The 25,426-nt window shown below is 40.8% G+C and overlaps 1 protein-coding gene across 6 annotated transcripts in view; it reads left to right on the forward strand.

The window, feature by feature from the left end:
* The window catches only part of chd3 (chromodomain helicase DNA binding protein 3), a 66,732-nt gene extending 42,485 nt beyond the window's left edge, over nucleotides 1-24,247 (forward strand). For 4 of the 6 annotated variants that reach the window (XM_078936452.1, XM_078936453.1, XM_023949023.2 and 1 more), the window contains 5 exons: nucleotides 782-914; nucleotides 2,135-2,330; nucleotides 3,905-4,068; nucleotides 4,332-4,458; nucleotides 12,277-14,139. In XM_078936452.1, coding sequence (XP_078792578.1) covers nucleotides 782-914; nucleotides 2,135-2,330; nucleotides 3,905-4,068; nucleotides 4,332-4,458; nucleotides 12,277-12,545 — 889 coding nt within the window. In that variant the 3' untranslated portion in view covers nucleotides 12,546-14,139. Of the gene's footprint in view, nucleotides 1-781; nucleotides 915-2,134; nucleotides 2,331-3,904; nucleotides 4,069-4,331; nucleotides 4,459-10,070; nucleotides 10,349-12,276; nucleotides 14,140-22,331 lie in introns of those variants that run through there. The other 2 variants (XM_023949026.2, XM_023949027.2) reach the window with 2 other exon arrangements.
* The last annotated feature ends 1,179 nt before the right edge of the window (nucleotides 24,248-25,426 follow it).

The following is a 25,426-nucleotide window of genomic DNA, read 5'->3' on the forward strand; positions in this document are numbered from 1 at the left end:
AAATATTTATTCTCATTAAAAAGTATTATTAAGGTGCTACAATTCTGAAAACGTCTGGCTAACAATGTCTTGAAGCCATCTTGTCTGCAGCCAGGTCCTCCTCGTTTGATTAGCACTTTGGAAAAATATCAACTCTCCCTTTTAAAGTTGATAACGAGGTTTAAAAACAGCATAATGGTCTCTTTATGTTTAGGGATTTATATTTTAACTGCTCATTATTTAGTGTTAGTGGACATAGTTGGTCAATTTTGTTAACCTGAAAGAGATTGAAGCTAACTTTGTATGTATTAACTATTAGAACTAGCTAAATGTTTAAACAAAACTGAAGTTATGACTTTTGTTTAATGCGTTCTGATTTGATAAAAAATGAGGAGAACTTCCAAAATTTCCAATTTGGAAGTTCTCTGGAATGGAATGATGGTGGGTGGGATCACTACCTTCCGGTTAGAGCACGGTTGGGGCATTTGCCATTTTCCCCTGGTGTCTCAATCTACAATCCCAAAGTCCAGTACCCTGGAAACTTCTCCCAAAGGTGTCTATGAAAAATGTGGGTGCATTGTTGCTCACTAGATTGGTCAATATAGACCACAATGCATTGTGTTTGAATGTTTTTTAGAGAGTGATGTCATAATTGCCATTTAAAAAAGAAAAAAAAATAGTGAGAATGGTGTCTAAACTGCATCAGCATCCAGATAAATGGATAGTCTCGCACTATACAGTCTCTGGTACTCCTCCATTATTCAGATTCAAAGCATTAGATGACCCTTGACCCTTGTGTCAGTCACGGCTACGCCCGGTGGCAGGACATCCAGAACGATCCTCAGTTCGCCATCGTCAACGAGCCGTTCAAATCACAGGCGAACAAAGGCAACTTCCTGGAGATGAAGAACAAGTTCCTGGCCCGTCGCTTCAAGGTAGGACAGGAGACGGCGACACACTTTCACTTCCACGTTTAACGGAAGAGAACCTTTTTTTCCCCCCACACACTTTAAAAAAATATACTTTTAATTTTTAAAAGAACCCCTGAATTCCAGATATTTTATTGACATTTTTTAACGTGTTCAATGATGGATGAACTTCAATACTTAATTCAAAGGTTCGAGTGGTTTCATTTGTTCAGCTTTAGCGTTTCAGTCACCTGACCTCTTGGATCCCCCTGGACCCACATTTTAGCTGAAAGGTTTTGCTGACAGCAGCGTTTCTGAAAAGGCTCTAATCCTGTTTTTAAGCAGCTCACATGTTGCAGATCCTCCCCACAACATCCTCATTCGCTGCATCTTTCCCTCTTTTTTATTTTTTTTCATCCCCTCAGTCAAATGACTAAAGGTTTTTAGAAGCATGACATCAGCGACCCACAAGACGCGATGATTCTTCTCACTGGTTTGTCACTGGTGGCGTTACAGAATCTAACGTTTTGAAACGACACATCAATGAGTTTTTCCCAGACTCCTGCCTGACTCACAGCAGAAATCATAGTTTAAGAAATGCTTTGGAAAAGCTGATTCATAGAAATATGAGGATTTTTTTTGTTTTTTATTTGCTTTTTTTACAGAATATGTCAAAAAGAAACTTCACAAATGTATTTGTTTCGTTTGGTAGTTTTTGGGATAGTTTATACACAAAAAAAGGTCTAGCTTTAACTTTTAAAAATATAAACCACTTTAGGTAAAAAAGATAAATAAATCTGACAACAGTGTTAGATTTATTATTTCTTTAAATAGGGCAACAAATGTAAGTACAAAAACATTATTATTTTTTATTAGGCATATTAAAATATATTCATTTTTTCATGAATGAATGAATAAATTAAAATATAACAAAACTAAGATATAACTTTTATGAAGCAAAAAAAATGAAAAGAGGGGAAAAGTTTTCTTTTCTCGCATGTTCCCACACTGATGGTGGCAGATTATAACCAGCAGGAGCAATAATGGGTTCAGCGTCTTGCTAAACGGCACTTTGTTACATGGGAGGGCTAAGTGGGAACCAAAGGTGCGAGCTTCCAATCCGAGGTCGACCTCTGCACCATAGCCGTCTCCTTAACAATTCAATGCAGTGTTTTTTTGTTTGAATGTCGTAAAGATGCTTTCTTTAAAGAGTTCCTGCCTCACCTCCGTTTGACCTTGTCCTCCAGCTTTTGGAGCAGGCTCTGGTGATAGAAGAGCAGCTGCGGCGGGCGGCGTACCTGAACATGACGCAGGACCCCAGCCACCCGGCCATGGCGCTCAACGCACGCTTCGCTGAGGTGGAGTGCCTGGCGGAGTCGCACCAGCACCTCAGCAAGGAGTCGCTGGCCGGCAACAAGCCCGCCAACGCCGTTCTGCATAAAGGTGAACATCGGTTGGAACATGAAGCCTTAGTCACCGCTGCCCTCACAGGTGGATACGGGCTGTCTGGGGAAAAAAGTTGGTCAGACCTGTAGGGGGCACACAGGTGGCCCAGCAGGAAATATTCAAGTCGTGGATTTCTCCGTAGTCTCCGTAGAGCGATGGGGAAATGAGGGAAACTAGACAACCAGAGCGTAGTTTGTGTGGACATCCTACGGCCGCCCTGCCAGCACTTGCGTATTAGTTGCACACCCTGTGCGTGCAGCATTACGGTGTGGTCAGTAAGTACTTTGTAAGTACTAGTAAAGTACTTGCACTTTACTAACATTTAGTGTGACGAAATGGAACCGTACGACAGCATCACCAATATGTGCGAGTCACTTCTATTACCCTTACAGATACTTTACAATACGCACGATCACGCACGGACCACAATGGTACATTCCATTTTCAAGGAGCCTCAGGGAAACTGCAAGACACACCTGTGCACCCCCCTTTGGAAGATATACAAATACATATATTTTTACGTTACTGTGAATAGGCTAAAGCAGCTAACATATAGCGTGTCCGACTGTTTTTTTTTTGTTACTAACAACGTTGGGAGCTAGCGTAGTCCCAGTAACGTTTGTTTTGTTGCCATCAGTCTGTGTTTTTTTATGTTTGTGTTTTTTTATGTGTGGCAAACAAGGTTTAGTGGAATTGTGAATGCGCGAATGCAGCTAATGTGTAGCGGGGTCGAACTGTTTTTCTTACATGTTACTAACAAGCTCGTGAGTTAGCATGGTCAGAGTAACTTTTGTTTTACAAACATTTTATTTCAGTCTGTTTTTTTAAACGGTTGTAAACAAGGATGAGTGTTACAGGAATTGGAAATACGCTAATGTGGCTAACGCGGCTAACGTGTAGCGTGTTACAAACAAGTTCTGGAGTTACAGTGAACCCAGTTATAAAGTTTGACTGACTGACGGATGCACCTGATAGTTCGGTTCGTCTTAAATATGACATATTTGAAAATTGACCATTCGTTGATGATTTTTTATAGCTCGTGCGCCCTATAGTGCATAAAATATAGTGCATTTTGACACACAGTTGTGGAAAAACAAAACAGATATTAGTCGAAAACAAAGAAACAAATATCAAGTCACATGTTGTGAAGTCTTTGTTTCTTCCTGATCCCATCGCTCTGCTGTGGCTCCACCAGATGAGCTTTCAGTGTTCGACGACAGCTCCACACAGTTCCTCACTGGCTTCCTGACAGCTCTTTCCATGTTTACACCGCAGTACTGAAAGAATAACACCACCCCGCTGTTCATGTTCTTGGCTCACACTTCTGTTCATGATATTTTATCTAGCTGCAAGCGACCGCCTCTGGTTAGAGATTTATTTTACGTCAGTGGAAAATAGGTTAGCTGAAAGAAAAGCAGGAACTGCAATCTCTGTCCAATCTACTAACACGGTAAAAGTGGGGCATTACAGATTATTTTTAGATGATTTGCTACACTTAAATTAACTTTAGATAAGAAAATATCATCAGTTTTAATGACTTTTATTCATCTAAGCACTGTTTGTCGTTGCAGTGCTGAACCAGTTGGAGGAGCTGTTGAGTGACATGAAGGCCGACGTGACCCGGCTTCCAGCCACGTTATCTAGAGTGCCGCCAATCGCCGCTCGCCTCCAAATGTCCGAGAGGAGCATTCTCAGCCGGCTCGCCAGCAAAGGCACCGAGACGCACACGCCCCCTGTAAGCGGCAGCCCCCTCACGCACGCCGCCATGCTGGAACCTGCTCCAGCTGCCACTGGCAAAATAATAGATGAAGAGCTTCCAGTGAAAACACTGAGACTTTTTATATGATCACCCATTTGCTTTTCTTCACTCCTGCTGAGTCAGCAGCTTCTCTCCTTCTTTTTTGTGAACTTTGCGTAACTGAGAAGTAGTTTTTCATTTTTTTTATCCTATTCTTTCTCCTGCAAAAAAACAAAAACTACCTCTCTTTCCATATTTAGCCCATACCTCCAGGACCCTACGCAACCCCTCAGGCCTACGGAACGCCCTACACACCTGCACCACCAAGCGCGCTTCACATGGGTGGGGCCAACTACAGTCAAATGCCGCCGGGATCCTTTATATCAGGTCAGTGCCTCTTTGCTGTTGACCTCAAGGGGCTGAGGGTTTAAAGATGGAGGGAGGGCACACTCCAGACAAAGTGTGACTGTTCAGTCAGGCGTGGAAAAACAGCAGAAGGCACGAGAGTTCTGATGGTCATTGACCTCACCGTCATTTACTGAAAGAAAAGCCAGCTTTGTTTGATACCTTCAAACAAATGGATGTGTCTTTGCTGTTTCAGTCGCCGCCTAAGGCAGAGAATCTAATCGTATCCCACTGTGATTGGGAGATTATCGCTGCCTCAGCAGATTTGGTTTATTTAGGTGAACTTGTGTGCTCTTCATTCCAAGATCTTTAGAGGTTTTGTTTTGTTTTTTTCTTCATTTGCTTTATCAAAAACTGTAAAAAAGACTGTTGGAAATTAGCTTGTGAGAGCTTAAAAGACCCACTCCGATCATGTTTTGATTATTCTACAAGCGTTCCCATGTTTGTTTTTTTGGGTTTAGTTATAATTATGTCATTTTCAGCCAAATCAGGAGTTCCTCTAGTTTCTGCAGAGCGGCAGGAGTTCATTCAAAATTGGCCTCTAAGTTGTTGGCGGGACTATTGGTACGAAGCAACGCCGCCCCCTTTCCCATTTCTGAGAGCTCTCTGTTTACACACTGTCCCGCTAGCTTACAGCCCCTCACATTCCCATCCTAACATGACCAGTAAAAAAAACAAAAAAAGGCGACCAATATTGGAGCTATCCAGCCGAACAGTTTTGAGCTAAAAAGAGGAAAACACAGATGCACGTGGAGCCACAGTGGGGCAAAAAGTCTTCAGTCAGCCATCAACTGTGCAAATTTTCCCACTTAAAAAAATGAAAGAGGCCTGTAATTGTCATCATTTTCATCAATTATGAGAGACGAAATGAGAAAAAAAAATCCAGGAAAATCACATTCTGTGATTTTTTTTTAAAGAATTTATTTGTAAATGATGGTGGAAATTAAGTATTTGGTCACCTACAAACAAGCAATATTTCTGACTGATTGGTTCTTCTATTATCACACACGGTTGTGTTTCTCACACACCTGACATGTTTCGACAAACGTTTTCTGTCTTCGTCAGAGTCGTCATCAGATGGTTGCGTTTGACGTATATAAAAACAGTTGATTGTGACTAAGGCGGAGTTTGACGGGTGACTCCGCCCCTTGATGTCTGTTCGCTGCTGGAGGTTGTTGCTCCAGGTATGAGAGAGCAGGAAGGCCGCCTTCATCCTGGTTCATGGAAGTGTGGGCTTCTCCATGGTCCATCTCCTGTGTCTGTTTTCTTCAGTGTGGCGGACTTTAGCCTTCTCCCAGTCCCTGACATGGTTTTCTTGTTTGCAGTGGTCTGTTATTGCAAGATTTCTGTCTCCCACAGACCTGTAACTTCTTCTTTAAGAGGGTCCTCTGTCATCCACTCATTACCTGTATTAATTGCATCTGTTTGAACTTATTATCTATTTAAAAGACACCTGTCCACAACCTCAAACAGTCACACTGCAAACTGCACTATGGAAAAGACCAAAGAGCTGTCTAAGGACACCAGAAACTAAATTGTTGACCTGCACCAGTCTGGAAAGACTGAATCTGCAATAAGTAAGCAGCTTGGTGTGAACAAAACAACTGTGGGAGCAAATATTAGGAAATGGAAAACGTATAAGATCACTGATAATCTCCCTCCATCTGGTCTCACCCCGTGGGGTCAAAATGATCACAAGAACAGTGAGCAAAAATCCCAGAACCACATGGAGGGCCTAGTAAATGACCTGCAGAGAGCTGAGACCAAAGTAACAAACCGTCAGTAACACATTACTACACCTATCAGGGACTCAAATCCTGCTTTACCAGACGTGTCCCCCTGCTAAAGCCAGTACATGTGCAGGCCCTTCTAAAGTTTGATGGAGAGCATTTGGATGATCCAGAAGAGGATTGGGAGAATGTCCTATGGTCAGATGAAACCAAAGTAGAACTTTTTGGTAAGAACTCTACTTATCGTTTTTGGAAGAGAAAGAATGCTGAGTTGCATTCAAAGAACACCATACCTACTGTAAAGCATGTGGGTGGAAACATCATGCTTTGAGCCTGTTTTTCAGCAAAATAGACCAGGACGACTGATCCGTGTAAAGGAAAGAATGAATGGGGCCAAGTATCATCAGATTTTGAGTGAAAACCTCCTTCCATCAGCAACGGCACTGAAGATGAGACGTGCCTGGGTCTTTAAGTGTGACAGCGATCCCATAAAACACAGCCGGGCTAAAGGAGTGGCTTCACAAGAAGCATTTCAAGGACCAGGAGTGGCCTAGCCAGTCTCCAGATCTCAACCCCAAAGAAAATCTTTGGTGGGAGTTTGTGTTACAGAGCGACAGCCCCAAAACATCACTGCTCTAGAGGAGATCTGCATGGAGGAATGGGCCAAAATACCAGCAACACTTTGAGAAAACCTTGTGAAGACTTACAGAAAATGTTTGACTGCTGTCATTGTCAACAAAGGAAATATAACAAAGTAATGAGTTGAACTTTTGTTGTTGACCAGATACTTCTTTTCTACCATAATTACAAATAAAAATTCTTTAAAAATCAGAAAATGAGATTTTCTGGACTTTTCTTCCTCATCTTGTCTCTCATAGTTGAGGTACACCGATGATGTAAATTACTGCTCTCTCTCATTTTTTTAAGTGGGAGAACCTGTATCATCAGGAAAATACCACAATACTGGTTGAACACACCAGAAACACCAATTTCATTGGAGTGGGTCTTTCAGTTGTGTAAAACCATCAATTAAGTCGTTGTTTAACCAGTTGTGTTTTATTTATCCAATTTATCTTGCCTAGTTTTTAAAAAAATGTCTTTACCTTGTTGTTATAAGTGCTTTCATGTTGAGAATACAAAAAAAACATTTTTACATAGTATAAACAAATGTCTAAAACTATAATTATAACGCTTAACGAACAGAAAAACCTGCAAATCCCAAGCTTTGTTTTTTTTCCCGAAAATTCCAGCCTCTGGCAGAAAATCTGCATTTTTATGGTCAAGTTGAGAAAAATACAATTTTCTGTTTATAACCAATTGATGATAAAGTGGCAGGTTGCTCTTTAAGCTTGTCAGCATTTTTGTATATCTAAAACAACAGCTTAAAGTGTATTAAGTTTTAAAGCATTTCATTTTAGAATTCTTGCACGTCTTTATAACTATTGAAATGATTTTAACTGTTGTGGTTTTGCTTTGCTGTTATGCTCTGAAACCTTTAGGTAAAAGTTTGTAAAGGGCTGGAAGGAAACCAGAGCATCCATTCAACAAGTTTAGCCTGAACATCAAGCAATAATTCTATTTGTTTTGAGCACTTTAGTTTGTTTAGCATTTCAACCCTATGACCATTTGCATCCATACCATTGACTGTATATGACTACTGGACTGAGTTAGTGTGACGTCACCCATAGAAAATGCCTGGCTTCCGGTTTTCAACCAAATGAAGCCAATTCAGTCACCATTTTTCCACAAAATGGACGTCGCAGTTTTGGATCTTGACGTCCTCAGTAAGCCATGTCTACATTTCCATGGCAACCACTCTCTCCAGTCAGGAGGGAGCTTGTTAGAAGGCCACACCCCTTCCACTGACAGTGGGCTTGAAAGAATCTGTCAAGCAAACGCTTCGAACATTTGACGCAAGGCTACAAACCTTTATCGAGACATCTGATTGGACAGTTTATAACTTGAATAACTGCGCTACAGCAAAAATATCATGGAAAAAAATAGCATTAGCAAGAACATGTTAATAAAGGGTAGTAGAGAAAGAATAGTTATTCTGACTGAGTAATTTCTGTTTATTTCACAGTAGAAGTCTATGGGACTTTGGCTTCTTGGGACCAGCGGGTACTTCCTGTTTGGGATGCGAGGGGGGATGTTTAGTGCAGTTCGTGTATACAGTCAATGATCTCTACCAGGGGTGGGCAAACTTTTCAACTCGTCGGCCACAAAGGATTCTAACATTTGTCACAATGGCCGAACCACGCATTTTGGAGTTTTTATTTCAAAACTGTGGCTTTTGTTCTCATTTTATTGCCCATTGCACCGATATGTCTATGTCCGTCAGAAAAAAAAAGCAAACTTAGAGAAGCGCTGCGTTCATGTAGTATGGAATGATGGGGAAAACTGATTGTCCAACTAGAAATACGCACATGAACATCAAAAACAACAAATCTTCCAACACCAAATGAAAGTAGAATATCTTTCTGCACCAACATAAAGGTCAATTATTTTTTTTCAGTACACCATCTATGGGTAGACACCAATTACCAATTCCCTGTAATTACCATTACAGGGAAAATGAAAAATGGATGAGAATGATCAATATCATTTATTCCAGTTTGGCGGGCCATATTAAAGAGCTTGACAGGCCGCATATGGCTCCGTTTGCCCACCGTTCATCTATACCCTATAAACACCTCTATGGTAGTTTGTTGAGCACCATTGATTTTTTTACAGCCTAATTTAACACTTTTTGGCACTTTAGTTAGTTTTGCTGCTATAGGCCTTTGTACCTGTTAAACAAATCCAGCAAAAATACATACAGACATATAGCGTTTCATGCCAGTGCATTGTATTAAGTGCCTAACGTTTTGTTCCTCACCTGTAAGTGTTTCCATATAAGAATGAAAAGATAATAATAATAAGAAAGATGGCATGAAGGTGTTTAAAGGACACAAACCTCCAAAGAAGTTCAACTTTAGGTTGCAGCACTGATCTAGGATTAGCTGTCATAGTTTCAGCTGAGGTTTTTTCTTGCACTTACTGTTTAATCACAACCACAATCTGATCCAGTACGGCTCTCTGCATCCATGTTTTCATTGCAGAGCGTCCCAAAGCACTGATAAACTAAACTGGCCAGAGATTAGGGCCTGAATTCTTGGCAACGGGAACTGTAGCTGGCAAAAACAGAACACAGTTCCGCTCCTATTCTTAAATAAAGTATGCAGCAAATCTTGTCTTCGTTTGGAAAGTTTTGGTCCAAAAGTCCACACAAACAACAACAAAAAACGGCTTTTCAGACATCCCAAAAAAGACATTCTATGTGAAAGGTCATTTTTCTCCATCCACTTACTTTCATTAGAGCAGTACCACTGGGGTCTCAAGTTTCATTATTATCTTAAACTGTGTGGCCAGAAGAAGTACCTGATGGCTTCTCCCATTCAGCAGCTTTAATAGTGTAAATCTACAATACATATGGAGCGGAGAGGGAAAAAAAGGGCTTCTGACGCAGCTACCAGACAGACACCTGAAATAGACATTACCAAAAATCCAGCACAAATGTGCCGCTCTGCTATACTAAGGAATTTTCATCTCCTAACATGATCAGACTCCAAAACTTCATGCTTGCTTATGAACTCATTTGCCCTTATGATATATTGTATCGCATAAAACACCCACTCCACTCATCTTTTAAACTTTTGTTTAATCGCGAATTAGCCTTAATCAAAAACCTGTCATTTTCTAGAACAGTTTCTGCTGTAGTTCATTCAAAACTTACCGTCAAGCTGTTGGCGAGAACCATCAGTGCGACGTAACCTGCCCCCTCTTCCCGTCAACCACTTCTCAGAGCTCTCTGCTATCTTACAGCCCCTCACACCCCCCAAACCAACATTACAGTTGCAATATCGCAATATCAGAGCTATCCAGCCGTACAGTTTTGATCCAGATGCCAGCTTGGAGGAGGAAAACAAAGACGTTCATTGATCTGTTGGTCTACAAGTGGATGCATCGGAATGGAGCAGAACAGGGAGCCTGCGGTCTGCCCAGAATGTTTTCTACTTAATAAATATGATATTTTTTAACTGCATTTTGTTGTCTGCTCCTGATTCACAATAATTTGAATAAAAAAATACTCAGAAATGCAATTTTAAGCTCAAATATTTTTTGTATACCCTATTTTTCGGACTAAAAGTCCCACTGGAGGATAAGTCGCAGAGAACGGACATTTCATCTAGAAAGTGTATTCTTAATAAGGGAATCGACAACGATAGACTGAATATCTGTGCGGTCACCACCGTTGCACAACATGCTAACAAGTCAACCAAACTCTTTATTTCACTTTAAATCCCTAAATCCATTGAATTCTTCATCCTCTGTGTCGCTATTGAACAGCTTCGGCGCTTCTTCTTCTGCATTGCTGTCAGTAGCAAATACCGACACACACCCAAAGAAACGCCTTCTAGTGGTTTTTGCTATTTATTTTCAAAACATCTCGTAGAAGTCGCAGTTGAGTAGAACGCTACGTTTACACCTTGCATGTGATGCACTTTTTAAGAACGCGCTTTTTAGCATACCGTGTTCACACTGGACTGTTGCACCCGATACTTAGTCTTACTTTTGGTTGGTTAGTTGGAAAATGTTTGATTGGATTTGATTGCTAGCACATGTTCTCTCAGTTGGAAGAGGCTTGGTGAAAAATGACAAAGAGGTGCAAATCTTGCTCCAAGCTTTTTTTTCCCCACAGCTTCTATTCCTCAAAAGTTCTACCGGTTTAGCCTTTGACGTGCGTTTAATGGCGGTTCTTTTAGTACATATAGCATGAAAACGGACTAAAAAACCCCTGTAAGGAGGCGTGAGTGCAGGTTTTGAGCGCCAATGCCTGAAAATTGTTTTTTCTAGCATTTCCATAGACTATTCATCGGAAGTGGTTTCCGAGCCCAGTGTGAATGTAGCATTAGTCGCACTTCTGGACAAACTATTGAAAAAACTGAGACTTTTACTCTAAAATATACACACAAAAAAAAAAAACTAATTTAATCGGAGTGGGTCTTTAAACCCCTGGCTGCTTAGGACGACTGGAAACGTCTTCTGAGACGTCAGACCTTTGGATTAAAATTGCAAAGCAAAAAGATTTGTAAAAAAAGTGTGTGCCTTTGTTCTCGCCTACGGACTGTTTGTGAATTTAATTTCCTCATAAGATTTGTCTCCCAACTCTCTGCACACACCTCCTGCTCTGAATGTGCTGGGAGATGTTTGGATAGCAGAGATAACTGGCAAAACCTGATACTGCCCCAGTAGCTTTGCCCTCTAAAAACAAAACAAAAAGAAAATTACCCACAACAGCCTCTCAGATCTCTCACCCACTGTATATCTGGATTTTTTTGTGGTAATTGTAGCCAGAGACATCTGTCAAAGGCATTGCACTGCAGAGAGCCAGGGCCTATCTCTGAAAATGTCATTACGCTCAGCCCGGCTGAGTCTCTCCGCGCCAAGAAAACATTCCCACTTTGTAGCGAGGTATTTTGAGCGGGACTCAGACCGCAGCAGCTCGGTTTGTGTAAACGGCGTGTTGTGACGAGGGCTGGGCCCACCGCCGTCAAGCTGCTCCCAAATAAGCCGCGCTGCTTCGTGGGTTTGAGCACGGCGCTGTGCAGCCTGGACTCCGGCGGGACAGAGAACGAACCCGCACTTATGAAGTCGATGGAGGTCAGACTCCAGAATAATGGTTTAGAGAGGATCAACCTTCAAGAACTGTAATGAGGGGAACGCTGGTCTGCTCTCTGAAGAAACACGCCTCAGTTCTTCACCTGTTTTTGCTCCGAAGGACTGCTTTGTTATCTCTGTCTTAGTAAATCTCGAGTTTCTTGTTTTTTGGGGGAAAACGTCGTTGAGATGGAGGGGAGCTCATTCGCTCCTCGTATCGCCACGCACCTGCCCCGCTGCCCCCTCCCCGACAGCTCCAGTAGCGCTCTCTCTGACCTCTGACCCTGTGGGGAAGAGTAAACGTGTCACATTATCCTGCTGCCCCTCTCCGAGCCTCCACTACAGTCTTGCCGCTTGTCTGCCCCCACAGAAGCCGCTGCAGCTGCCGGGGCCACCGGGGGAGCTGCCGGCGGAGCCGCCTGGGGGCCGACGGCCAGCGGGTTCTGCCAGAAGACCAAGGAGCACGATGTGGTGCAGCGGCAGCGGGTGGTTGACCTCTGGAAGGACGGCAAATCGGAGGGGGCCATAGGGCAGGAGCTGAGGATGCCAAAATCGACGGTGCACAGCATCATCGTCAAGTACCGACTCAGCAACACGGTGGAGAACCTACCGCGCAACGGACGACCAAAGAAGCCTTGAGAGGGGGGGGGGGGGGGGTGCTGCAAGCAAGAAGAAGTCCCAAAAAACAAGCAAAAGGAGCTCCAAGGAGAACTCTGACACTGCTGGAATGTGAGGAGGAGAAAAAGAAACGATGGGAGGCACAATTAAAAAAAAAAAAGCAAGAGGACAGGAAACCTGAAATAAAAAGCAGCGGTGGCTATTTGACCCCCCCCCCCCAAAAGAAAAGCAAGCAATCAACTCCAGAACTACAAAATAAAATATAAAAGGAGAGGTTAAAAGGTGCTATGGAGGAAAAAAGCCCAAAAAGTCTGACTGCCCTCAAGAGAGAAGAGAAGTGGAAGATGTTTATTCAATCACCTCGAAATTCAGGAATGAGGGCTGAACTGAAGAAAAGTGCAGCAGGATATTGTTTTTATTTTTTGTAATTTTTATTTTTTTTATACTTCTGCAGACTGATTTTTTTTGTTTTTTTGAAGACTTCAGTTACTTCTGAGCCAAAAAGATTTCCCTTCAGTTCAATTCTTCATCTGCAGGCTGACTGAACAAGCCGGTCCCCTCCGTCTGACCCCGTCCTCCCTCATTCCTCCACAGACCTGCACTCATTCAGAGCCTCACAAACACACACACACGCATTCACACACTACACCAACCTCACTCATGACATGAAATCCAAGCTCACGAAAATGATTAAAACCCCCCTAAAAACATGGACGGAAAGAAAAGGTTTTCTGCGTTTAAAACCCAGATCCCCGCCGGGCCGCCCAGCATTCCTACGTCCAACCAAACAAAAGAGAAGGAACCTAAATAAACACTACGTTGCTTTAACCCGCTCACATGAGCGGCGTCTTTGCTTTTTTTGAGACGCCGCTGACTGAAAATAGCGACGTTTCCTGTTTGCAAAACAGTATTTATGAGCTGCTCTTCCTCAAGTCATGAAAGCTGTGATGTATTACAGAGCCGCTAAAAACTAAACACAAAGGGAAACTCTTTGAAGCTCGCCGAGACACTTCTGTTCCTGGAGCTTCTTTATTGTGACAGCGTGATGGATTCCACGCGGTGGAAAACGTCCCAGAGAAAATAAAACACGGAGGTTTTCCACCTCTGTGTTATACATCAGAGGTTCATCCACGAGCGCCGCCGCCATCCAGCTTGGAGATTCTTGCAACAAGTGCGACAGTCAGGGATTTTTGTATTTGTGTGCATGTGTAGGAAATGTGAGAATGCCCTTTATGTTGTTGTTTTTTTTTAACAAATTATTTATCTTTTGCTTTTTAAAAATAAATAAATAAGTAAGGCTGTCGCTGAATGTTCGTAACCACAAAATTATTTTTATAACAAAAATGTGAGAACTGTTCTTGTATAAGAGAACGTTGGCACGACAACAGTTATCTATGAAAAAAAAGTATAAACAAAGTTTTTCCTGAAACTGAACCCGGTTACTTTAGCCGTTAAATTAAATCCACTGGTGGCCATCATGGAGAAGCAGCAACTAGAACAAGAAATCGCAACATTAAAGCCAGAAAAAAGATGAAATGTTTACAAAGTTTCCTCAGATGACTCATGCTGTTACATTGGTTTAATAAAAATGTAATAAAAACCTGTTTCTTTTGGCTTTTGGTCATAATTTCAAATCACTTCAGAGTTTGAAACATTCCCTCAAAGTGTTTGCGACTGGTTTGATTCCACGTTTGCGAGCCATCAACCAAATGTCTAACGGCTGTTTGGAGGAATAGATTTGTTTTCCTCGCTGATGCGTATGTGTAAAGTGAATATAGAATAAAAAGAAAGCTTTTCTAAAAATGTCAAAAATGAAAATGTATGCTCTAAAAACTAAGGAATCTCTTGAGACAAGAGGCCAAACAGCAGCCTTTGCTTCTAGACTGTTTAGCAATTTGTGAATATAAAATGGTCGAAACAAAATGTTAAAAAAAAGTATGTAGATATATGCACTACATTAAGTTGTGTTTTAATTTTTTGATAAAAAATTTTCCTCAATGAACGCGCATTTCCAAAGAATTTTTTGATAGGATTAGGTAAACAGTAGTTGTCCTGAGGATGATCCCTGAGGAACACCCTTTCTTTGTTGCTAGGAGTGATGCTTATAACCTCTCAAACCTGCCAAACCATTTTTAAAGTTGCTTATCCTAACAAGTCTCTGGGCTCCTTTATTAATTTAGTTTGAATATTGCTGAGTCAGCAAAACTGTATTATGCATAAGGCTGCTCCGGTTGCACGGTGCACTTTAAAAGAAAAAGTCCTTTTCAAAAAATAAAGCCCTAAACTCACAGTCAGAATTTCCACATAAATTGTTAACTTGTCAAAATGACAGATGTTATAAGTTTAAAAAGAAAAATGTAAAAGTGCAATAGTTTCCTGTTCTGGTTTTAAACATGATTTTCAGAATAAAGTCTTCTGTTAGCATTGTAATGTCTAGAAGTGTAACATTTCTGTGTACTGTAAACAACTTCCTCTCATGACTGCTGGACTCAAAGTGATGCTCCTCTTTTTAACGCTACGAGGACACGAGAGATGATCTATTTGAGGCCACATGGTGTTGAAGAAACAGACTAAATAACTCAGAACAAAAGCAGACACCATGTTTTCTTAAGGGGAGTGTTGTGGTTTACACTTTAATGGGAGAGCGTGAAAGGAGGAGATCAATCTGAACTAAAACACATTTTTCCATGGCTTTTGTCTGACTGGATGTTTCCCATTAAGTGTTACTAAAAATAGCCTTCAAGAACAATGCAGGTTAAAAAAAAACTACAACTTTCTTTTTGCTTGTTTTTGAAATGCATGGTGAGGATTGTTTACATTGTCATAGAAACAAATTTGAGGAGAAAAAAAAACGATTTTTCTCTCTTGATGTGTGGGATATGTCACCCTGTAACACTCAAGCTCCAGTGTTGACATTCTTTTGACTACTGTAAGTCCTAATTCCAGCGGCTTCTGTAGCTGGGAAAGCAGCTTTTCTCTGCGTCAGAATCAGCTGATTGCTTAAGCGGTCGAAGAGTTACGGTAGTTTAAAGAGCTTCTGCTATTTAGGTGTCGCCAGTGACATCTGTGTGGTTAAAGGGTTTTAGCTCAAAGAGGCCTAATAAACTGTATTTATTTTAATTTAATATCGTGTTTTTTTAAGCCTTTCCGAGTTAATTACATCCATATTTATGATCATAGATTACATTTGGCACACTTTATTTATGAAACATGAGTTATTTGCGCAGCAAGTTTTCTTACCCAGAAGTAAGACGACTCGATCTCTGAAGCTCCGCCTTTCGCCCTTCGTTTTGTGGGTGCCGCCCATTTCATAACCTAGAGGCCGGCCTCGGCAGCCTGTCTATGTTTCGCGCACAAAAACAATTCGCTCATCTACGTCACAATGTGAGAACCCGCTCATTTTCGTGGATTGGGAGGGGCTGGTGCTCGAGATCAGGTTTTTAGAGGTATACTCAGAATGGATCAAAATACCACTTTGGGGTTGTTTATAGTGAGGAATGAATATTATAATACACTTAAAAGCTCAAAACGTTGATTTTAATCAATCTAGTTACCGTCATTTTATCTTCCTAAAGTTAAAATATATTCTAAACTCTTCCTGCTTGCTCCTTTCTCTTTTACATCCTATCTTGTTTAATAGTCGCTGCCATGACTTTTCTGATCAGTTAACTTGACCAATCCAATCACAGGAAAACCTGAACTCTTATTTGATGTCGGCGGTCTTCTTATTGGTTTATTGTTTGAAGGTGGGACCCACTTTCTCTTTTCAAACTCAGATCACAGATTGGCAGGGAGAATAGGACAAAAGCCTGGGCCAAAAATCTGCCTCCTGTCCTGTTAAGCTACGTTCATGCTGAGTGGGATTTTTAACGCCAACTCATGACTGGCATGGCGGCATGCAGCGAGAGGCATGCCGCCATAGCAGCTCGGTGTTTTGGACAACACAGAGCCTTAAAATGGTTGTGTTGAGAAGTTTCCAGAGTTAAAATATGTGAACTTTGGTGCATATTCATGTGGTGTCAACCAATGAGGAACTGGGCTTTCTTAGTAACATGTTTATGCTGTGAACAACAGCTGGAGTCCAAAGTCAACATTCAGCTGATTGTTGTTATTTGTTCTTCTCTCAAACCTTCTTATGTTCATATCAAAACACGAAAAAAAAGGTTTCTCCTCTAACTTATTATTTTTTCCTTTCCTCTCCTGTACTGGGAGATTCTCTGATTGATCCCATGAACCCAGACATGTCAACGTGCTTTACAACGCCTTTGTAGAGATCTCCATAATAAAGAAAAAGAAGCCTAAAGGCCTGTTCACACCGGGACGAATTTCGCCGGCGATTTTCGCCGACGTTTAACGCCTCGTGACTAAACAAAGGGCACCAACGAGAGTGTGCACACCGACGCGAAAAAACGCCAGGCGTTAAAGCGTCAAAAAAAAAAAACGCCTCGGGTTCGTTTTTTTTTTTCGACGCGTCGAAATCTACTCGACCAATGAGAATGGCGCTTTTGCTCACGTGTCTGGAGCTTCTGAAGTTACAGTAAAACACAACTTGGGGGCGCTCAAACACAAAACTGCCTTGCTGAGCACACATACCAGCGAAGAAGATAGACGCCGAGTTGCATCTACACAGCCGCGAAGCAATAATGACGGACATTCTAAAACATCCCCGAACCAAGCACCAGTTGGAGCTACTGGTGCTTGAAATATTCATGTTTTCTTTGTTTGATTCTGACAAGCGTGTAAATACTTGCTCTCTTCTTCTGAGTGAAAAGCGACTTTAAGAAGCGTAAAGTTGCGCAGCGCCACCTTGTGTACAGGAGTATTTCTGTTTTACATTAAGCGCCATCGAATGTCAGGGAATGAAATTGCATGTTCACTCCACTCATCGTCAGCGAAAATCGCCTGGGTGTGAACACAAAAAACGTGGCGAAAAACGCTGGCGAATAACGCCTGGCGAATATTCGTCCCGGTGTGTACGGGCCTTAAAGCTAAAAACCTACTCTCTTAGCATCACCCATGTCTTCCAAAGTGCGCCAATGAACCAGGTTAGCAGTAACCCCTCCCACACTTCCGTTTACATCAGTGGTTTCAGGTTTAAGAACACACTTATATATATATATATATATATATATATATATATATATATATATATATATATATATATATATATATATATTTACACTATTGTTTACAAAAACAACACAAATAAACTTTTTTTTTTCAGGAGGCTCCTGGCCAGTCAAAAAAAAATCCCAATTAAGAAGCTAATTTGTGGAAATTCACCGCGTTGTGGTTGTAAAGATGCTAGTGCAATAGAAAAAATTCTCCATCACATTTCTATCTAGTACGAATAAACTGCATCCACTGCTGCTGGTGAAAAAAAAAACTACTGTACCGCCACCATGTGGCTAGCTCGGCCAAGCACAATTTGAGATTTCCTGACACTTTTGGAGTAAAATGGGCTTTGAAACAAACTTGTGGAATCAAATGGAATCATTCAAAAAGGGAGAAGTAAAAGGAACTATAGACAAGCTAACCTTTAAACCTTAATTTGGTACGATTTTGTTTTTCATTCAAAAACCAGAGACTCTTAATACTTTTCTTCAAGCTAATCTGTTACAACCCAGAAAAACATCTAATGTGACTCAAGGTTCAGTGACTGGACCTAAACGGAGAGCAAGGATTGAATATTTATTTTAAAAAAACAGAAATGTGACTCATGACTCAGGGTCACCCAGACTACGCCAAAAGTGTAGGTTTTTTCAAAATAAAAGCTTTAAGACCATTTATGTAAGTTGTTTCACACAAAAGCAATCATTTTGTACTGACCATTTTAATCATGTGACATTTGATATGAATAAATTGGGGAACAATTATAAATGTGCAAAAACAGATGTGCATAGAAAATGTTTGTCAGAGCTTTCAACTCTCTTTTTTAGCCTCATCCAAGCTCTTATTAAAAAAAAAAAAAAGAAAAGAAACTGTCGGGCAGATTCTTCATTCTGACAGCAGGTCTGTGCTTCTTAAATCCCTAAAAATAGAAAAAACCGACAGGTCAGACTCACAACATAGTTCTTTATGAGCAGTTTTGGCACATTTGTGCTCCCATAAAGCTTTTCAGGGAGCAACAACATTCTGGCCAAGTTTTCTGTCAGATAGGAGGCAAAATTTGTTGAAGCAGACCAGCATGGTGGCCAGATTTCTTTCTTTTTTTCCTCTTTTATAGAGTATTTCTGGACTTTCTATGGTCCCTCCTGTGAACTTTACAGTTCCAGGGCTAGGAAAGGATTACATTTGAGGGTTTAAGAGCTCCTGCAGTGGTCTTATTTTGTGAACTCTTGTCTTTTTATTGATCAAAGACAAAGATTGGCTATCACACACGGACTACAGCTCCACAAAGATGAGCTTGTTTAAATGAACAAATCCAGACTTTTTCCTCATTTTCGTTCTTGTTTCTCTGCTTTCTCGATTTGGCCAAATCCTTTTTTTTCTTTCTTTTTTCGGACCGACTGCATTTTCTCTGCCCTCCACTCCCACGTTGTGTGTCTCTCTCCCAGTCCTTACCTTGATTTGTTTTGCCTCTTATCAGATTTAGTCTGAGCACACACTGAACTGTGTGTGTGTCTTTCTCTCCACTTTCCTCTGTTGGCCTCTACTGGCAAAAATCCAGAAGTTCTCCCAAACGTGGCCCCCCTCTCTTACTTTTGGACGCTCGGGCGCGCACACACACGGGTTTAGCTTCTCCGGTCCTCTCCTTATCACGTCTTTGATCTGCCTGCGAGTGTTATGACATTTTGTCTTCTTCTTGCAGCGCCAGTGCGAGCGCTGCACGCTCAGACTATTCTGGGCTTTGTTTTGAAATGAGCGCTCGGCTCATGATAGCACACCAATGTGGGAAGCACAGATTCCTGTGCCGGGCAGCTGTGCAGAGAGAAGGTTTGAGGGGTTTATATTTGTGTGTGTGTGTGTTTCCTCATGTGCCTGTTAGTGAAAGTTTACTAAAGAGACAAAACCTCTTAATGCACAACCATTAATTGTGGGGAAAAAAACAAAAACAAGGTCAGCAAAGCTGATGTTTGGATCTTTAATAAGATCCGTTTTTGTGCCATACTCTGAAAGTGACACTGAACAAGCAGGAAGGGTCTTCTTCTTCTTCTTTTATCTACTGTCCTCTGGCGCATGTCCGCCTCCTACAGTTGGAGAAGGTTTGGTGCTAAATGCCAAAGCGGTGCAAATCTCGTGAATCTTTTTCTCTCTCAGCTCCATTCCGATAAAGGAAAGACTTGGTGTCACAGAATTCACAAACCGCAATTATTCATTTCTCATTCATGTTCACTTTTCATTCATTCACTTCATTTAAATAAAAGGGACGCCATCTATACGTCACTATCAAATCCAAGTCCTTGATTGGTCAAAGTTCAACCTGGTTTACCTGTCAATGCACATTCAATGGTTGTGCGTTTTGTACATAGAGCTCAAAGAAGTCCTAAAATCATGCATAGCTATGAGAGTTTTGACCGCAGAGGTGGCTGCTTGACCACGCGTTGCCAAGGGCGATGGGAACGGTGCGTTCGAATGCATCTCCACACACTTTCAGTCATCATCCATCCTTAAAGACCTTCTCTGGTGAAAATAGTGTTTTTAACATCTTCTTGTTGCATTTTTGTGACGATGGAGGACTATGCAAAAAAAATTAAGCTCAAATTTGCATTTCTGAGTATTTCTTTCAATCAGATTGTTTTACATCAGGAGGAGACATAAAACACACTTTAAAAAGGAATGCATTTATGACACACAATAAACAAGCTTCATGCTCCGCTCCATTCTGATGCATCCGCTTGCTGACAAATAGATCCGTGTACGTCTTTGTTTTCCTCGTCTGAGCTGGAATCCGGATCAAAACTGTACGGCTGGATAGCTCCAATAGTGCTATTGCCATTGTTGTTGCATGTTAATGCAACATAATGTTAGGTTCGGGTTGTGAGGGCCTGCAAGTTAGCGGGAGGGCGTGCAAACAGATGCATGGTGGCATGATTGTAATGGAAAGACCACTGGGAACACTTTTACAGTAGATCGAAAGATAATCGGTGCGGGATTTTAACGATTTAAAATTGTTTATTTGCTAATAAATAGTCTTTCTGGAGTAGCTCTGTTTGTTTATGTTTTGTTGTTTCTGACTCTCAAAATCTCCACATTGTCGATTCACTTGCATTCATGAGTAAATCAAGCTACTAAAGCAAAAACAAAGATCTCGGCTAATGCGAGCCATACCTAAAGTACTTCCTTTGTTTGTTTGTTTTTTTTAAATTCCAACCTCAAAAGGATGAGGTTTCCTTTGCCTGGTAAGCAAGATGACTGTAAAAGGATTCTATGGTTTCTAGTTTTAACCACAGAGGTTTTACATTCAGCGAACCTTAGAAAAAGCAAGTTATTTTGTTTTTTCTTTTCATTCATGCAAATCTGATTACTGTGTTTTTTGTAGTTGTTTGAATAGTTTGGCTGTTCATTTCCCATTCATTTGAATGAGAAGGTGTGTCCAAACTTTTGGTCTGTACTGTATGTTCAGGTGCGACTTATATGTGATATTTTTTAAAAAGTAATTTAGTGATTTGAAGTGATATAAAGAGTTTAGTCGACTTGTTAGCATGTTCTTTATGCTTTATCTAAATATTTGTCTGTTATTGTTCTCGTATTGTGTTAAATTTTTGTGGAATCAAAACAAGCCCATTGAAGAAGGGAGAAGTAACTCCTAACGTTGTTTGCGACACGTCAAGAAAGACTGATAATGCTAAAATAAACGTCACTGTGACTATGCTAACTCCCAATCTCATTAATGCGTAAAAAAAACACAGTCCGATGCTGCTACACGTTAGCATAGTTAGTGTATTCACAATAAACACCCAGCTATGCTAGTCCCCAAACTTTTTATTAACAAATGAAAAAACACAGTTCGACACCAGTTCACGTTAGCTTATTTGCTAAACTTGTAACTCCTGACCTGGTTTGCAACACATTAAAAAAGCAGACTGACCTCACTAAAACAAGCAATACTGTGACAATGTTAACACCCAACCTTGCTAGTAAAAAGGTCACTAGCAAGCGACACCGCTACACGTTAGCCTTGTTAGCGTATTTCCAATAACATCAAACCAAACATTTTGACAGAGCACCGTGTTCTTCTCCAAATCACTTCATCATCAGTAAAGGCATCCAAAATGAACCCACAAAGACCAAGCTCCGGGTTATAAGGTGCTCTGCCGTTGTTTGAAAAAGATGTGAGGTTTTAAGTGTGCCTTATTGTGTGGAAATTGGAAATTGGGATTTAGTGATACACTGAGTGAAGTTTGACGCCTTATCCAAAGCTGAAGCAGCCAGATGGGTCTTTTGTTTCTAAACTATATTTTTTTTTGTCAAAAGAGTTGTGATGGTTCGAAAACAGGTTTTACCCTTTAACACCGGAGTTTTAGCGCCAGTGTTGATATTCTTTCGCCTACCGTAACTCTTGGACAGTTTAAGTAATCAGGGTAAATCAGCTAATTGTGTTCCAGAGAAAAGCAGCTTTGGTTGAATATCGCTGCAAAGTTGATAGAAAAGTCACATTTCTCAGCGGCGTTGATCCTGCAAACGGTCAAAGAGTTGCAGTGTGTCAAAGACATGCGTGTGTTATTTGGGTGTCGCCGGCGACATCTCCGGTGTTACAGAGGTAAGGGGTCGATTCCTGTTAGGCCAACTTCTATCCTGTGCCTGTGAAGGAGAGGAGGCGCAGAGCTGCACATGTTGAACCGGCTGAACTGTGTTCTCTTGCAGTTTTAAACGGGCCTCCCATGTCTGTAAAGAAGGAACGGGAGGCGGAGCTGATCAACAGGCGGGAGCAGCGCAGCGGGGAAGTCATCTGCATCGACGACTAGACAACAAAGCAAACCAGTTTCCTGCAAAGCCTCCCCCCTTGTTTCTCCAAAAACTGACATTTAGGTGGAAAAGATTCCCGGCGATGGACTACAACATCTGTCTGAGCAGCCTATATAGACTGACTGCGGGTGAACCAAGTGGCCCACCATGATTGTAGTTCCCTCTTTTGAGACTGAAAACACGTTCACACATCCCCACAACCTGTCTCTCCCGGAGTGTGACCTTTTACTCATCTGCCTCAAACCATTATACTCCTCATAAACGGCCTCCTCTCAAAGGCCTCCTCCACTAGAGATGCTTCTAACCTCACATTACACTACAGCCACCTCCTCAGTCCCCCAAAACCCTTTTAGCTCCCCGAGTAGACTCCACAACATGGCCTCCTTTTCCCTCCCCTGCTCTTGAAAGTATCAGCAGGAAGCTGCATGTGTATGGAAACTCGCTCGTCTCATCATGCTCCGCCCCCCCCGAAGCATGCTCCTATCACTACCATGCTGTCTCGTGGAAAAAAAAAATATATAGCCCATCAAGCTGTGCCTACAGTCATTTAAACACAGACTTTCACCGAGAAGATGAACCGGTTTTCTCAGTCCAAGCAGCTCCAAGCACAGCTAGTGTTTTTTCTTTTCTTATGTAATTCATTTTTATCAGCGGTACTAGTTTGGATAAACATATGCAGTAAGGCATACAGTAAACAATCTTCAGGAGTTCTTCGACCGCGTAAGTATTTCTCCACGGCTCGTCTCGTCTGGGAACAGAGCTTTGGGGTATTTTGAGGGGGTTTAAGTTCCAGAAAAGGTCTACAGATGACGCTATTTTTCAGAAAAACCCTCCTTATGAATGTTTCATAAAGCAAGCCAGTGTTATCAAAAGTCTACCGACCACACCTCCTTGTCTGGATCATATGCCCCCTTTTGCCTTTTTTATTTTTTTTGGCTTTTTTTGTTTTTTTTCCCAGGTTTTGATCACGAAATTGGTGCGATATAATTTGCAGATTTACGCAGCTCGTCTGCGTTTGTCTTGTACTTTTACTTCTAAATATCGTTGTCGTCAATGTTGCTGTTGTTCTCACTTGTTGCTATTTGAACAGAGCTTTTACCAAAAACAAAAAAAAGTTCTTTTTGTAAGAAGAAACTATGAAGAAAAAGTAAAAAAAAGAAGAAAATAAAAAGCACCCCACAGCAGGTGAGGCAACCCCTTTCGCTATCCTCATCCTTTCTGATAACGAAGAAGTTGGAATAACTTCAGAAATGCTTGTTGTTCCCGCCTACTTTTATGCGATTTTCCAGTAACAAGCATAAACAGATAATAGGCCATATTTAACCCAAAATGCTTCTTTAAGCGTCATAGTTTGTTAAAAAAAAACACGGTTAAAGTTGCTGGGACTTTTTATAAGTTGCAATTATTTACAAACGCCTTAAGAAAGATCGCAGAACAACAAAAGGAAAACCCGTAAACTGATGTTCGTGTAAGTAACGCTAGCTATAAGCTAACTAATCGCAAAATGTTTCTCTTCTGTTCCGACATAGTTTGAAATCCTTTTACTTTGGTATTTTTGTTTTAAACAAAAAGCCTAAAAAGGAATAAAAAAAAATGATTATCAAAGTAAAAGCACTTATTTTGTCCATACACTTTGTCCTCTTTCAAAGAGTTTTTTTTCTGTTGTTGTTGATTTTGGGATATCTTGTGTCACTGTGTAATCTAGTGGTGCCGATCAAAAGATGAGTGACGATAAAAACTTGTGAAAGAAGACACCAAAACTTTTTTGTTGTTTTTTTTTTGTTTGTAATAAAATAAATCGAATGAGGAAAAAATTGGAGTTATGTTTTTATTTCAGATGTTTGGGGTTCAAATCCTTCTGAAGTGTGCAGGACAAAATATACATCTTATTGTGGTTGAATGTAATGTCATTCCTAGAAAATGGTTTCCCTCCGGCTCCAATAAAATGAAGTCCATCCAGTCGCCATTTTTTTCCGTGATATGGACGTGATTGATTAGAGTCAATTTCTATAACAACTACTTTGACCAATCAGGAGGAAGTCTACACCCCCACCACTTGAAAGTGGGCTCGGGAGAATCTACCTCCTACTTTTATTGTGCCGTCTGATTGGTCATGTATCATGAAAGAAAATCATAATTAGCAAGAGCATGTTAAAAAAACAGTAGCAGAGCCAGAATAGTTCTCCTGACCAGCGGTGGATTTAAAAGTTTAGGGGCCCCAGGAGGGCAATAACATGGGGCCCTCTGGAGTGATTTTATTTATTTATGTATTTGTAATCCTTACCTTTAGAGTAAAACGTTAAATAAGTTCCTTACTGGTCCACTTTCAGACAACATCAAAGTCAAGACACCAAATCTTTTTGTAAGAATTTATAAAAATTGAAATTACATTTAAATGTTAAAGAAATGTACTTTATAACATATATATACAGTATACATTGTTTTTACTTGGAAAAACATGACTCTGTGAAATACACTAATTTATTTATCCCTCTCTTCCTACAAAGAAAAAAAAGAAACTTTCATGTGTTTTCTTTAATTTGCAGGTTTTACTAAAGAGGACAAAAGAAATAGTTTTTTTTATTCTGTTCTTGTTTTTCCTGTTTATCTGTCTTCCAGCACTTTTGGAAGTTTAACAACAAATGTCTCTGCCTTTTCCTCTTTTCATAGCCTCTCTAATCACTCTGCTTCACTTGACCACTTTTTAAAAAAATGCTTTGATTCATCATTTAATCTCCGCCAGTGTTGCCAGATAGTCATGATTTTCCAGCCTAAAAGTCATCTAAAGATCACCAGACCCAACAAGACAACACCCAAAAATATTATTTAGTGATTATTTAGCTGTGAATTAATCATCCATTATTTATTACTTTCTGATTTGATTGAAAGTCCAAGTTTAACACATTTTAATGAAAGTACAACCACCAGTTTTGCCGTCAGTCACAGAAAAACAATTAAATAATGGGCTCCTATTGATAATCTTGCTCAAATAT

This window comes from Oryzias latipes, chromosome 18 (assembly GCF_053564925.1).
Source record: "Oryzias latipes strain Hd-rR chromosome 18, Olatipes_Hd-rR_3.1".
NCBI classification, from domain to species: Eukaryota; Metazoa; Chordata; class Actinopteri; order Beloniformes; family Adrianichthyidae; genus Oryzias; species Oryzias latipes.